This window comes from Saccopteryx leptura, chromosome 4 (genome assembly GCF_036850995.1).
Source record: "Saccopteryx leptura isolate mSacLep1 chromosome 4, mSacLep1_pri_phased_curated, whole genome shotgun sequence".
Taxonomy (NCBI): Eukaryota; Metazoa; Chordata; class Mammalia; order Chiroptera; family Emballonuridae; genus Saccopteryx; species Saccopteryx leptura.
Window position 1 is genome coordinate 117,753,923 of NC_089506.1, and position 16,328 is coordinate 117,770,250.

Here is a 16,328-nt window from a genome sequence, read left to right on the forward strand (position 1 = left end):
CCCCTGCCTTGTTCCTGATCTTAAGGGGATTGATCTTAATTTTTGCCCATTGAGTATGATGTTGGCAGTGGGTTTGTCATAGATGGCCTTTATGATGTTGAGGTATGTTCTCTGTATTCCCACTTTGCTGAGAGTTTTGATCATAAATCTATGCTGGATTTTATCAAATGCTTTTTCTGCAACTATTGATATAATCATGTGATTTTTATTATTCCTTTTGTTTATGTGATAAATCATATTTATTCATTTGCAAATGTTGTACCAGCTTTGCCTCTCTGGAATGAATCTCACTTGATCATGATGTATGTTTTTTTAATGTGTTTCTGAATCTGGTTTGCTAATATTTTGTTGAGAATTTTAGCATCTAAGTTCATCAGGGATATTGGCCTATAGTTTTCTTTCTTTGTAGTGTCTTTACCTGGTTTTGGAATGAGGATAATGCTTGCCTCATAAAAAAAGCTGAAAAGGGCCCTGGCCAGTTGGCTCAGTGGTAGAGCGTCGGCCTGGCGTGCGGGGGACCCGGGTTCGATTCCCGGCCAGGGCACATAGGAGAAGCGCCCATTTGCTTCTCACCCCCCCCCCCCTCCTTCCTCTCTGTCTCTCTCTTCCCCTCCTGCAGCAAGGCTCCATTGGAGCAAAGATGGCCCGGGCGCTGGGGATGGCTCCTTGGCCTCTGCCCCAGGCGCTAGAGTGGCTCTGGTCGCGGCAGAGTGACGCCCTGGAGGGGCAGAGCATCGCCCCCTGGTGGGCAGAGCGTCACCCCTGGTGGGCGTGCCAGGTAGATCCCGGTCAGGCGCATGCGGGAGTCTGTCTGACTGTCTCGCCCCGTTTCCAGCTTCAGGAAAAAAAAAAAAAAAAAAGCTGAGAAGTCTTCCCACCTCTTAATTTTTTTGAAATAGCTTGAGAGAGATTGGTGTTAGTTCTTCTTTGAATGTTTGGTAATATTTACCTATGAAGCCCTCGATCCAGGATTTTTATTTGCTGAGAGTTTTTTGATAACTGTTTCAATTTCATTTGTTGTAATAGGTCTGTTTAGATTTTCTGATTCTTCCAGATTGAGTTTTGGAAGATTATATGTTTCTAGTAATTTATCCATTTCACCTTGGTTGTCCAATTTTTTGGCATATAGATCTTCATAGTACAGGTATTTTCTTACAGTTTTTTGTATTTCTGCAGTGTCTGTTGTTACTTCTTCACTTTCATTTCTAATTTTATTTATTTGAGTCCTTTCTCTTTTTTTCTTGATGAGTCTGGTTAAAGGCTTGTTTACCTTTTCAAAGAAGCAGCTCTTGGTTTCATTGATCTTCTGTATTGTTATTTTAGCCTCTATGCCATTTATATATGCTCTGATCTTTATTATTTCCTTCCTTCTACTTCCTCTGGGCTGTATTTGTTGTTCTTTTTCTAGTTCTTTTAGATGCAGGGTCAAGTTGTTTATTTGAGCTTTTTTTTTGCTTCTTAACATATGCCTGTAAGGCTGTGAACTTCCCTCTCAGGACTGCTTTTGCTATGTCCCATAAATTCTGAGATATTGAATGTTCATTTTCATTTGTTTCAAGAAAATTTTTTATTTCTTTGTTGATCTAGTTGTTAACCCATTTGTTATTTAATAGCATGCTATTTAGCCTTCAAGTATTTGAATATTTTTCAGTTTTTCTATTGTAATTGATTTCTAGCTTCATTCCATTGTGATCTGAGAAGACGCTTGATATGATTTCAATCTTTTTAAATTTATTGAGGCTTGTTTCATGTCCTAATATGTGGTCTATGATACAGAATGTACCATGAGCACTTGAAAAGAATGTATATTCTGCTGCTGTGGGGTGAAAGGTTCTGAAGATATCAAATTCAGTTGATCTAGTGTGTCATTTAAGGCCACTGATTCTTTGTTAATTTTCTGCCTGAAGGATCTATCCATTGATGTTAGTGGGGTATTAAATCCCCTACTAATATAGTATTGCTGTCGATCTCACCCTTTATGTCCATCAAAGTCTGCTTTATATATTTAGGTGCCCCCATATTAGGTGCATAGATATTTATAATGGTTATCTCTTCCAGTTGGATTGCTCTCTTTATCATTATGTAGTGACCTTCTTTATCATTATTATAGCCTTTGTTTTAAAGTCTATTTTGTCAGGTATAAGTATCACTACCCCTACTTTTTTTTTTTCATTTTCATTTGCATGAAATACTTTTTTCCATCCCTTCACTTTCAGTCTGCGTGTATCTTTTGTTCTGAGGTGGGGTTTTTTAGACAGCAGATGTACAAGTCCTATTTTCCTATCCATGCAGTTATCCTATGTCTTTTGATAGGAGCATTTAATCCATTTACATTTAAGATTATTATTTATATATACTTATTTATTGCTATTTCATTCTTTAAATCTACAATCCTCTTTCTCAATTTCTTTTTTTTCCTTCTTTCTTTGCTCTTTTTACAGCAGGCCCCTTAAGTTGTCTTGCAATACTGGTTTGGTTGTAATGAATTCCTTGAGTTTTTCTTGTCTAGGAAGCTTTTTATTTCTCCTTCAATTTTAAATGATAGACTTGCTGGGTAAAGTAGTCTTGGTTGTAGGTTCTTGTTTTGCATTAAATTGAATATTTATTGCCAGTCTCTTCTGACCTCAAGTATTTCTGTTGAGAAGTCAGATGTCACCTTATGGGGGCTCTTCTGTAGGTAATTAACTATTTTTCTCTTGCAACTTTTAGTATTCTTTCTGTGTCTCTTAACTTTGGCATTTTAATTATGATGTGCCTTGATATAGGCCTCCTTGGATTACTCTTTAATGAGACTCTTTGTGCTTCTTGAACTTCTCTGACTTTTTCCTTCATCAATTTAGGGAAGTTTTCAGCTATGATTTCTTTATACATGTTTTCCATTCCTTGTTCATTCTCTTCTTCTTCAGGAACCCCTATGATACGGATGTGGTTTCTCTTCATGTTGTCATAGAGGTCTCTTAGCTTTTCCTCAGTCTTTTTGTGCCTCTTTTCATTTTCCTGCTCTACTTCTGTGCTTATGTTTATCTTGTCTTCTAAATCGCTGATTCAATCATCTGCTTTATCCAGCCTGCTATTGATTCCTTTTAGTGCAATCTTCATTTCTAATATTGTATTAGTCATTTCTACCTGGTTCTTTTTTATGATTTCAATGGCATTTTTGATGCTTGCTGTCTCTTTATTTAGGTGCTCATTATGTCCATCCATTGTTGCTCTAAGATCTTTGAGCATCCTACAAATCATTATTTTAAACTCTGCATCTGTAAGTTTGGTTACTTCCATTTTATTTATTTATTTTTCTGGGGATTTCTCCTGTTGATTCATTTGGGTCACATTTTTTTGTCTGCCCATTTTGTCTATGTATTAGGTAGCACTGTCTGACTTTGAAATTTTGTGGTGTCTTTATGAGGAAGATGGGTTCGGTGGTACTGCCCTCCAAGCCACCTGTTTTTCTTGTTCTAGGAATGCTTCTTGAGGGTACTATTTTCCCTCTTGTTGTATGTGGGTATTGAATGCAGTTGGTCTTTTTGTGAGTATGGTATTCCTTCAGGCTGGCTGGCTCTAAGGATCAACATTGATCGTGTGTATTACACATTGTGCCCTTTTGGGCATATTTATTCTCCACGTTGTCTGGTGCCTCCTTTGGACAAACTGCTTGTGTAGCTAACTGAGTCTAGGGTTGGTGCTGTCTGCCATCCACTACCTGCTATTTTGGTTCTGGATCTTCTTGGGTTGACATCAACTGTTGTTTGTAACCCACTTTGGGCTACCTGTCTATAGCTACTGCTCTGTTTGCTGTTTGTGTCTGTGTTTTCTGTACCTGAGTAGTGTGGGAGTGGCCAACCTGTGTATAAGGATCAGCTTCCTCCTGCTTAGAGATTACAGCAGCTCTGTAAAAACCCCAAGCTCTGTAAGACTTGCCTCTACTTTTCAGCTGTTTCACCTGCTCTTGCCACTGCCTGATCTTCCCATAGAGTCTTCTGTAGAAAGACTATACTGTTGGCTCAGACAAACCAACCCCTCTACTGGTTGCAAGCTTGTTGTGTTAGGGTTTGGGAATACAGCATTAGTGGGACCCCCTATTTCAGGGGTGTTTTGGTCAGGAGTTCAGTATGGGTACTGTGGCCCCTACTCCAGAGCCTAATCCCTTAGCCACTGCTTGATACTCAAATTTTTTTTTGTCTCCAACAAGGTGAGCAGCAGGTTCAGATAGTGTGTGGCCGACAGTACCCTCTGCAGAAGTCTTATAGCTGGTGAAACCCTAGTCTCAGGGAGGAAGACTGAGAGAGTCCTCTCCTGTGGCTGACTCTCCCCCCCCCCCAGAAAGTGTCTAAGCCCCTCGACCCGATCCAGCAATAGACTTACAGGGACCCACACTTTAAATGTCCATGTTCCAGGACTCTTTCCCTTCCCTCTGTTGAGTCTAGTCCAGCAGGGCAGGATATCCAGCACCTAGGCCAGCTGACTGTGAAGCTCCACTCTATCCAATGCACATGAACCACTGTGCCAGTGCTGATCACAGAGAGCGGAATTTGCGTCAGCTTGGCCAGGTGTAAGGAGCCCTTCCTTAAGATACCATTCTATCAAAAGTTTTTAGGTCCTGAACCAATGCTCTCTGCAGCTGGCCACTAGATATGCCAGTCTGGACCCTCCCTGGCAAGAATTCAGCACAGAGCAGTGGAAGACACTGCCTATGACTGGCCCTCAGCAACCTTCTTGCAGCTACAAACAAACCAGAGTTTGTGGCTGCCTCTGCTGGGCCCAAGTGCTCATGGGAATACTAAGCTGCACACCTAAACTGGCTTTTATCCATACTAGGCCTGGGGGAAGTTCCACTTAAAAGGCCAAGTTCCCTGAGTCCAGCCTCCTGCAGCCTCTGTCTGCTGGCTGCTTCTTGGGCTCAATGCTGAAAATACCTCTAATAGAGTCTAGAGCAGTAGTAATCAACCTGGTCCCTACTGCCCACTAGTGGGCATTCCAGCTTTCACGGTGGGTGGTAGCAGAGCAACCAAAGTGTAAATTAAAAAAATAGATTTAACTATAGAAAGTTGTTTTATAAAGATTTATTCTGCCAAACTTAGCAAAAATTCTATATAAAGTAATTGATAAATAATTATTATTATATGCTTTAACTTGCTGTAGCTCAGCTTTATAAAGTAAAGTTACTTCCCTACTTTATAAATCACCATTACTGTGGAACCAGTGGGCAGTTAGAAAATTTTACTACTAACAGAGATACAAAGTGGGTGGTAGGTATAAAAAGGTTGCCTACCTCTGGTCTAGAGCCTAGGGCAATTCAGGAATTAGGAAGGGTGGTGAGTGTGGCTCCATTCCTTGGCCCCAAGTATCAGGTATCAGTCTGTCCAAACTTTTTTTCACAGATCGCTATAGGGGGTGGGCCCAGGAGTCTGGAGGGGATGGTCTCTGATACTAAGAGGTCTGGTCTTCCCACAGTCCAGACAAGTTTCTACTGAGTCTCCTGTGAAGGGGAATTAGACTCAGGAGTGTGTGAGGGAAAACTTCAACCTCAACACAAGAAAACTGAGTCACTAATATGCCCCCTGCTTCCTGGCTTCTTAGAACAATCCTGTCTCCGTGACTAGGGCAGGAGAGACTGCCGAGGGTGGAGCAGTTGCTTCTCCCCAGGCTGATGCTGCTGAGAGGGGATTGCTCCACCCAAGAAAGATGGCAATTGCAATATTGGAGAATGACTCAGCACAGGGGTTCTGGTGGCCGTCCCCCACAGTGTCTCTCCCTGGACCTCCAACTTTACACTCCCCTCACACAACTCTAGTCCTCTCAGCTCTCCCTCCACTCAAGCCCTGGGTAAGTGGCTGAGAACAAGATTTTCTGCACAGGCCTTTTAAGACAAATCCTAGGTCTCCAAGAGCTCATCTCTTTCTCGCAGACAGAAACCTTGGCTCTTTTCACCTCCAAATGCTATGTGGGCACCTCTTCTAGGCTCTGGGGCTCTAGGCTGGGGCTCCGGGCCTGAGGTTGAGGACCCTCCCCTCTCAGGGCGACCCTCCCTGCAGTGAGAGTCCCTCCAGACCCTCAGGCACTGCTCACTCCGGGGAGCGGGGCAGCCCTTTCTACATCTCCACCCTTCGTACCAGTCTCAGAGTGGCTTCTTCTGTGATGCTTGGTTACAGATTCATGTTCTTTTAGTCCAAAATTGGTTGTTCAAGATGATTGTTCTTAAATTAAGTTGTAAACCAATTTGGTCCTGGGAGGTGGCAGTTGGAACATCCACCTACTCCATTGCCATCTTGGAATCCTCAAGTCACTACCGATACTTGATTTTATGATTAAACTATGTTGCTTCCTTCCACCCCTTGACAATTTCTCCTCCTAAAAAGCGAGGGATTTTGTGAAGAATTATGTCAGCTACTGCATTTCTGTATAACACTAAGCTGTATTCCCATATACATATTCTAGAGTGTGTATCAAATCAAGCAGCTACTGTGATTCTTAATGTTGCATCATTAAAGTCGTCTGTGGAATTTTTTAAGGTCATTCACTCAAATTAAGCAACACGTTGATGCTTTAAATTTTTGTTTTCTAGGTGGAAACAAGTTAACCAAGCAGCATTTTCACTTGAATTGGGCATGGATCTCCTTTGAAAAGGAATATTACCTGATCAACGAGGACTCCAAATTTCTAGATGTCGTTCTTAAACGTAGAGGTTACTTAGGAGAAACTTCATTTATAAGTAAGTTTAATTACCACTTCTCTCACAAAGTCTCAGTTTTCTAACAAAAGTTCATAATTTTATAATGATTAAAATGTATTTAGTTTACTGCTCTAGTTTTAAAGCTTAAGGAGATGTTGACATTTAAATGTCTTTTAACTGCTAAAAAAAATTCCAAAAGTTTCATGTCAAGGCTAAATCACCGAGACAAAAGTCTATAAAAGTAGAAAATGTGAACCAAAATATACACCTCTTCAAAACTACATATGATCTTTCTCTGATATAAAATAACTACAAAACTGGCAGTAATCACCCATAAGTGAAAAAGTTTTAAATGTCACTAGATCATAAATAGGTTTAGGCAATTATGTAATTTTTCCATAAGATAAATGTCTGCATAAATAGAACATATGTGAAGGCTGCTTTAACAATAAAGTATTCAATAACCTATTAAGCATTGATATGTAATTCACTATTTGTTTGTTGCATTTGAATGCTCTGGTAGGTCACTAAAGCTTTAAGAACCTCAACACTGCATAAAAGCACTACATAGAAGATACATGTTGGACTTTTCTTTAGAACCAACAGTAAGGTGTTAAATACTAATTGTATTCTGCTGCTTTATCTTTTTAAATAAAACTAAGACTCAAAAGCAAACGTATAAAACCTTTTTTAAAACTCCAGTTCAAGCTCACATTCAATTTCATATAAGTGTAAAATAGATATTTTTACCAATAAATATATTGGTAATCTTATTCAGCAATATAATTGGCACAAAATATTTGGTATATTAATAAAAGATGATAGCACCCCAAGCAGTTAATATTATTTTTGGTACCATATGTTTTATAGACATCTAGACTGATAGAATTTTTATAAAATAAAAGACCTTTTTTTAAGTGAAAGGAAGGAAGATAAAGACAGACTCCCACATGTGCCCCAACCAGGATCCACCAGGCAACCCCAGTTTAAGGCCGATGCTCAAATCAAGCGAGCATCCTCAGTGCTTGGGGCCAACTCTCAAACCAATCGAGCCCCTGGCTGTGAGAGGGGAAGAGGGGCAGAAGGGGGAGACAGAGAGGGAAAGAAGCAGATGGTCACTTCTCCTGTGTGCCCTGACTGGGATCAAACCTGGGATGTCCACAAGCCAAACCAACACTCCATCCACTGAGCCAACTGGCCAGGGCCTAAAAGAGCTGTTATTGAATGAAAGTATTGACTTAGGTAGAAATCTAAAAAAATGTTGACAAAATAAAAGGTGTAACCATGTTTATGTCTTCAAAATGATGTTTTGAAATTTTCCTAGTCCATAAAATTCAGACACCTCAAGCAGATCCCCATCAACACACACACACACAAACACACACACACACACACGAGCATGCACACACACAAGCACACACACACATATACACGAGCGTGCGCACACACACGAGCGTACACACACACACGAGCGTACACACACACACACACACATAAGCGTGCGCACACACACATGAGCACACACATACACCCATCTTTGCCACAGTCACAACTCTCGCCTGCTCCTATAATTTCCCCCCATGTTTGAATGCTAGATAATAATGATCCATGATTTTAGAAATACTCTTTGTCTTTTAACTCTGGAAGAGGGTGTTTTACTCTACACGCTGCTGATCTTGTAAGGTGACTCTGACTCTAGATGGGGTTAGTCCACCATGGACCTGTATCTCTTCCAAGGCTGTCATGTACACATGCTGTGTTTAACCTTCTAGAGCAGAATGAATGACCGGTTGCACTCTCATTTAGAAGTATTTTCACTCTGGACACATACACATGCTCTGCAAATCAGGAATATGACCCTGTCTTACTTCCAGTCATTGAGAGATCAGCCTTTACTGTGCTTTGTGCTTGAAAATAAGTCATAGGGAAACAAATCACCAAAAAACAGAGTGCCTTCACCATCCTTAAAGATGCCTCACTTATTTGCATTTTACCCAGATTTCCACTCTTGTTGAGTATATTTATTATTCACTCACAAGTAGCCCACTGATAGCAATGGGAAAGTTAGTAGCTGAAAAAATGTTTTTAAACGATTTTTTCATTCCATTGCTTTTTTTTAAGCTGAACATTAAAATATCAGACAAGAGCTCTGTTTTCTCATTAAGTTATTTTTCTAATGTACTTATTTTCTACATGTGGAGACCAGCACTAGCGATTCTGAAAAGGTTCTATTGACCTGCTTGGTTAACTTCACATGTTACTCAGTAACCTGGGGAGACAAGACTTTGTGTGGCCCACACCCATCAGTCATGGAAGATAGTAACAGAATTCATGCGAGGGCTGGGAATGGAAGTCACATTAAAGTGAAAGGTAGCCTCCTAGGAGTTCTACAATGAATAGGTTTCATGTTTCTGTTCTGTGACCTCCACTTTCATTTACAGACTTTTCAAATTAGATAGTTTGCATTATAGCTAAAAGCGGACTGTCACTTACCTTCAGGAGCCCAGTTAGTGAATCATAAATTACATGAAATTAGTACATGTATTTTCTCAGAAATTAGTATATACTGGTAACCCATTAATAAGTACATAATTGCATTTCACAAAAGTAGTTGAAATTTGAGGATCTTACTGCTACCAGTTATTGAACATTTCTAAGTGCAACATACTTCATTAGGCACATTAAATATTTTGCCTTTTACTACTTACAACAACCCTTCATTCACTGACTCAACTAAGGTTTTCTTGAGTGCTTATTAAATGTAAGACACCTTGTTAGATTATGGACCATGACGTGATCATACTGATAACTAAGATGTATTGGGTTCTTATTATATGTAAGGCCTACTTCTCAATAACTTGCATAGGTAACCTCATGAGAAGAATGTCACTGCATCCTTCATGATACGGAAAGGTTGTCATGTACCCAAAATTACACAGCTACTAAGTGGCAGAGCTGGGATTTGGCTCCAAGGCTGACTCTCTCAACTACTACTCCATTGTGTGCCTTAAATTGTCTACAACTAAGGAAGTTAATAATTTTCCTATGATCCCAAAGCCACCATGTGGCCGAGATATGATACAAAATTTGTTTTCTCATTCCAAAAGAACTTTGTATAACCTCCATACCATATTTTTCATGCCAGAGAAAAAGACAGAGTTACAGTGTCACTTAGTATAACAAAGGATATGTTTTGTTTCATAATTAATTCTCTTCAGGGGGGAAAAAAGTCACACATTTAAACCCAACTTGTAAGCTTTTTGATTTTCACAGTTTTTTGCCCCATCTAATAATATTATTTATAATATAAATGGTTTCCCAGCTGAATATTTTTATCCCCAAGGTCATTTTTTTAACACTGGCTATGCTTAACTGTCTCACATATTGCATTAGGTTAAAATGTGGACTAATATGTTCCCTCCACAATTTCATTCTTTATTAATGCAGGGCAGTTACTTTACATAGGACCTTGTGGAGATATGAAGTCTTTGGTATGTGGCTGCCCGGCCTCAGATTTTAATGCACATAAGATTTACCTGGGGATCTTGCTAAAGTGTTGATTCTGATTCAGTAGGTCCGGGGTAAGGCTGAAACTGCATTTTTAACAAGCTCCAAGATGTTGTTCACACTGCTGGTCCATGGACCACATTTCAAGTAACAAGGTAGACTAGCACTGCAATTGTAATAGATGCTGTGTGTTCATTATAAAAAGGGACTCGTTATTTTTCACCCAATGCAAACTTAGTATTCCACCTTAGAGGGTTTAACACAAACTTAGCTTGAAGAATATACAGTAAAACCATAATGGGGCAAGAGTAGGACAGAGTCATGAACCCACGGTGAAACACTATCACTGGACCCAGTTATCATTTCATGGAATCTGAATAGGACCTACTTTGCACTATAGGATCAATTGATGCACAAAAAGTTAACAAGGGGCCTTGGCCAGTTGGCTCAGTGGATAAAGCATCAACTCAGCATGCAGACATACTGGGTTTGATCCCTAGTCACAGCACACATGAGAAGCAACCACCTGCTTCTTCTCCCCTCCCCTTTGCCTCTCTCTCTCTTCCTCTCTCATGGCCAGTGGCTCGGTTGGTCCAAACATCATCCTTAGGTGCTAAAAATGGCTCTGTTGATTCGAGCATCAGACCTAGATGGGGTTGCCAGGTAGATCTCAGTTAAGGCGCATACAGGACTCTATCTCCCCTCCTCTCACTTAATTTTTTTTTAAGTTAACAAGGAAAACCTTAATAATCCAATTGAAAATGAAACTAAGAAAATGATTTTGTGATTCTGTGAAGGTATTGGCACAAGAGATGGGACTGCAGTAAAAAACAAAGACTTCAAGGGCAAAGCACAGAAGCAAGTGCAGTTCAATCCAGGCCAGACCAGGGCCACATGGAGAGTGCACATCATGGGTGACGGGGAGCACGAGCAGTCTGAGACCTTCCAGGTGGTCCTCTCAGAGCCTGTGCTGGCTGCCCTGGAATTTCCCTCATTGACCACAGTGGAGATCATCGACCCAGGAGATGGTAAGACTATCATCAACTGTGTTGCTGCTGTTGATTGGGTTTTTACGACAAAAATACTTTACAAAAAAAGTTTTAAATTTGATGTTTGGGCTTTCTGTAGAGAGAAAAACCTAGATTAATGTTTTAGTATTCTCAGGTATGCTAAAGAAGAGGGAACCCTAAAATGAATGAAGGGAAGCTATGTATTTTCTTTTTATTTTTATTTTCTGATTATAAGGCTTTAAAATTAGAATTCAACTATAAAAAAAGAAGTAAAGAAACCCACAAAAATGTGGAAATTAAATATACTTCTAAAAAATGACTGGGTCAAAGAAGAAGTAAAAGCAGAATTCAAAAGATATATACAGACAAATGAAAATGACCTATCAAAATTTCTGTGACACAGTGAAAGTAATAAGAAGGAAGTCTATAGCATTAACCATAGGAATACACTCAGAGAACATGCAGAGTTAGAATAACAGTTAGAGACAGCGAGACACTGAAGGATGGAGGCCATGAGTGGCTGAGTCTCGGGCCTCTCTGACCCATGCTGAAAAGAGCAAAACAGCACTCTCAGAATGCCGATTAAAGTAAGCGTGTTCCTTGTCCTTTACTTCACCACTTGAAAACACCTCCTTTCTGCTTCCCTGAGTTATTTGTACTAATCTGTATCTGAGTAAGGCTGTTGACTGGGGCTATTGCCCCCCCTCAGCCTCTCAGGGAATGTCATCTGGTCTCTGCGTAGTTAGTTCATTGTCACAGTGACAAGTGGATCCATATATGAGAAACCAAAAGAAATGACCTCCCAAAGCCTGGCAAAGGAAAAAGATGTCTACTCATTCCATTGGCTATGGAACACAAGCAGCAGGGGAATATCCCTTGAGTGCTTGTGGTGAGGTCACTTTTAAGGTGATTTCCCAGGTTTGCCATGAACCAGCATGGCTAGTAATTCCGGGTCCTTAGGGAGAACAGCGTGGAATTAAAAAAATAGACTCACCGAGAAAAGAGGATGGGATCGGGAGGCCTCTTCAATGCTGATAGCAAGATCAGAGAGTGTACCCAGCAAATATTTTAAGGTCAATTTAAAAAAATTTTAAATGGGGGAGTCATATCCTGGAACTCCTATGGGTCTACCATATCATGCTTTTTACTTAAAAAAATTTTTAATTTCTTTTGAATGCTGATGAACAGGAGACACCAAATCTTTTTCTCCTGCAAACTACTACCTTCTTTATTTGATCCAGCTAATAACACTGTTTTGTCTTTTTGCAAATAGCTCCAGATTTATGAAATAGATTTATATAGGCGGATGGGGATCCTCAAACCCCTCAGCGAGATCTTCTGAGCATGGCGTTTAAGATACCAAGAGGCAGAAAAGGCCCAATAGAGATCAAGGGAACTACCAGCTTTTAGGATATGCCCTTAAAGGCTCCCAACGCCCCAAAGAGGACTCATAGGATGCCATCTGGGCCCTGCTTCAATAGTGGAAAGGAAGGTCATTGAGCTAAAGCCTGCCAGGCTTACATGCCTCTGCTGTGAGGAAACAGGGACACTGGAAGGTAGGCTTCCCCCTCACTCCTCTAAGGGAGGGTTCAGTCTCTTCCAGTCCTGCTCCAGCCACCTATGACCTAACCTTACCCAGAAAGCTGGGGTTTGCCACTGAAGGCTGAAGGTGCCCAGGGCCGTCGGCCCCATCTACGACACTGTGGACGAGCCTAGGGTATTTCTTCCAAGAAGCAGATAAACTGATCTCATTTGCACAGGGGCCACTTAACTATGTCTTGCCTGAATAGTCAGGTTTTTTATTCTTCCCTCAAAGATCTCTGTTGTGGGTGTTGATAGTCCTATTTTCTGCTGCTTTGTTTAATATATAGTGTTTCCTTTATCCCCACTCATATTTCAGGCTGGGACCTACTCCTAATTTAGAGCTCTCTTTCCCCCTTTTGCCAACTTCTATTATGAATCTACCTCTGCCACCCAGCTTAGTGTATCCCAAGGTTCTCTTTACCAAGCCACAGTCGCAGAGCTCCAGGGAAAAGCAACCTGTTCTCATCTCTCTAGGCAGAAGAGAACAGAAGCTCCATCTCTACACATGCTGCAGATGGCTTTTCCAGTCTACCTGAATCATTACCAGCTAGAAGCAGCAGTCATTGGGACTTGGACGTGAGCTGCAAAGTATAGAATTGTGACAACAATTCCAGTGCCATACGAACTTTTCCTGGATGTGGACTTTTCCTGGACTCCTGCTCCTTGTGCCAGCTCCTAACAGACTGAACTGGGGTTGGGTTGCATTTTTCAGGGATTTGGCATAGTGTTGGGGCCAACTTGGACTTGGTGAACATGTTAAGGACACTACTCTTTTATGGATTCTTGCTGTATTGGCCAAGAGTTTGCTTAAAGGCTTTAATCACTGTAAAAAAAAAATAGGGGACTGGATAAAGAAGATGTGGCACATATACACCATGGTATACTATTCAGCCATAAGAAATGATGACATCAGACCACTTACAACAAAATGATGGGATCCTGATAACATTATACAGAGTGAAATAAGTAAATCAGAAAAAAACAAGAACTGCAGGATTCCATACATTGGTGGGACATAAAAACAAGACTAAGAGACATGGACAAGAGTGTGGTGGTTTAAGGGGGGCGGGGGAGCGAAGGGGGGAAAGGAGGAGGGGTGGGGGAGGGGCACAAAGAAAACTAGATAGAAGGTGACGGAGGATGATCTGACTTTGGGTAATGGGTATGCAACAGAATGGAATGACAAGTTAACCTGGACATGTTTTCTTTGAATATATGTACCCTGATTTATTGATGTCACCCCATTAAAATAAAAATTTATTTATAAAAAAAAAAAGATCAGAAAGAGAAAGCCCCTGATCTTTGCTTTATTATCTAGCTTAGACAGTTAAAGCCTTTAAGCCAATATACATAATAAGGAAGTCTCTGATACAAAGCCACTCATTTGAGGCATAAGTGGGATTCCTCATGAGAGTGCACCACCCCACATCATACAACAGTCAAGGGTGTGGGGAAAAGCTTAGTGTTGAGAAGATCTTAGTATTAAAAGAGTGGGAAAGGCTTAGTCTTAAACTAAGCCTTAGCTATAACGACCTTGCCATCTTACAGCCTGTTTCCCACATATGCCCCCTTTTTATATATATTTTTTAAATTTAGCTCATGTGCTGAGATTTACACTCATCTGATTTCCCAGATTCTATTACAAAGGCAGATAGAAAAAAGAATAAACAGAATATTAGCATAGCCAATGTTAACAGATATAGAAACAAGTGTCTTAATACATTACAGGGATTAAAGCCTTTAAGCAAATTCTTAGCCAATTTAACAGGATCTATAATGGAGTCTTTGCTGTTTTGAATGTCCTTAACATGTTCACCAAGTCCATGCTGACACATCACTGTTTTGCATTCCCTGCAAATGCAACCCAACCCCAGTTCAGTCCATTTAGAACTGTCACAAGGAGCAGGAGTTCAGGAAACATATCCAGGAAAAGTCCAGGAGTCCAGGAACATGTCCAGGAAAAGTCCACATAGCACTGGAACTGTTGTCACATTTCTACACTCTGCAGATAGCCTCCAAGTCCAGTGACCACTGCTTCCAGCACATTAAGCTTTTGTCTCAAGCCTAATGTCAATTCTGGGTTTCCTGTGATGGTTCAAATCCGGCTGGCCAAAAGTAGCAACAAGGCCGATTCTGAGGACGGGAAGTGAAAGGAGAGAAAGGCTCTGAATTCTTGGCCTAAAATAGGGTTGGGGCAGCGAGGCAGGAGGAGAAAAAGAGTGTGTAAAGGAGCAGTGGATCCATGGCAAACAAGGAGGAAAATAAGACCATCAATACCCACAACAAAGATCTGCGAGGGATGAGCAGGACCTGAATATTTGGGCAGGGCAGAGTAAGTGGCTCTGTTTATAAGAACTGAGATTGGCTTACCCTCTACTTGGACAGTTACCCTAGGCTCCTCCACGGTGACGTGAGATGGGGCCAACTGCGCTGGACACCTTCAGTCTTCAGTGGCAACCTGAGCAAGGCTAGGTCAGAGGTGGCTGGAAGAGACTGAACCTTCCCTTAGAGGAGCGAGGGGGCAGCCTACCTTCCAGAGTCCCTTTTTCCCACAGCGAGAGCAGGCCCTGGGCGGGGGGGTGGGGTGGGGGGGGGGTGGTGAACAACTAGACAGGCTTTAGCCCAATGACATTACTTTCCACCCTTGAAGCAGGGCCCTGATGGAGTCTTATGAGACCCCTTTAGGGGCATTGGAGCTTTTGAGGGCATATGCCAAGAGCTGATATTTTGCCTGATCTCTTTGGGCTCTGTCTGCCTTTTCCTGTTCCTCTTGGTCATTATAGACCTAAAAGCCATGCTCAGAAGATCTCGCTGAGGAGTTTGAGGGCCCTGCACTGCCAATTTAAGCTTTTTACAGAAACAGGTTTGACAGAGAGGGTCAAGAGTGGAGTAAAATAAGCCTTATACAGTTGCTCTTGTGGAGTGAGTCTCTCATCCTGGCTCATGGTGTCTTACAAACGTTCAGGAACCCACCGAGGAGCCTCAGGAAACCTAGGAAAAACACACACATATCCTCAGCCCCATAAGAGAACAGGGTCTGGCCCTTGTCAGAGTCCTGTGAGCGGGTCCCCCATCGCACTTCAGGGAAGGCTTTTCTTGTTGGATTCCAGAGTCTCTCAGCTGCTGAATGACCCTGTACATCAGCATTCAAAAATATTTTTAAAGTAAAAAGCATGATAAATAAGATTTGCAGGAGTTCCAGGATATGGCTTCCCCTTTTTTATTTTTTATAATTGACCTTTAAGCGTTTGCTGGGCATACTTTATAACGCCTTGACCCTGAGGATTGTAAAGAAATACCTGTCCTCAGGTTAATTATAAAAGTTTGACAAAATATAGTAAATGCTATTCCTACATATATATGCAGGAGCATTGTTAGTTTTAATCATCTTAGGAAGTCCTAAAATAGAAAATGTATACAAACAATGAGCTATAACATGCTTAGCAGCCTCACCTGTTCTGACAGAGGCTATTATAAATCCAGAATAAGTATCCACTGTAGTGTGGACAAAAGACTGTTTGCCAAATGAAGGTATATGAGTAACATCCATTTGCCAA

The 16,328-nt window shown here is 41.1% G+C and overlaps 1 protein-coding gene across 3 annotated transcripts in view; it reads left to right on the forward strand.

The window, feature by feature from the left end:
- Positions 1–16,328, forward strand: part of FREM2 (FRAS1 related extracellular matrix 2) — a 239,020-nt gene that overhangs the window by 88,494 nt on the left and 134,198 nt on the right. For all 3 annotated transcript variants that reach the window (XM_066381089.1, XM_066381088.1, XM_066381090.1), the window contains exons 3-4: positions 6,563–6,709; positions 10,975–11,205. In XM_066381089.1, coding sequence (XP_066237186.1) covers positions 6,563–6,709; positions 10,975–11,205 — 378 coding nt within the window. The remainder of the gene's footprint in view (positions 1–6,562; positions 6,710–10,974; positions 11,206–16,328) is intronic.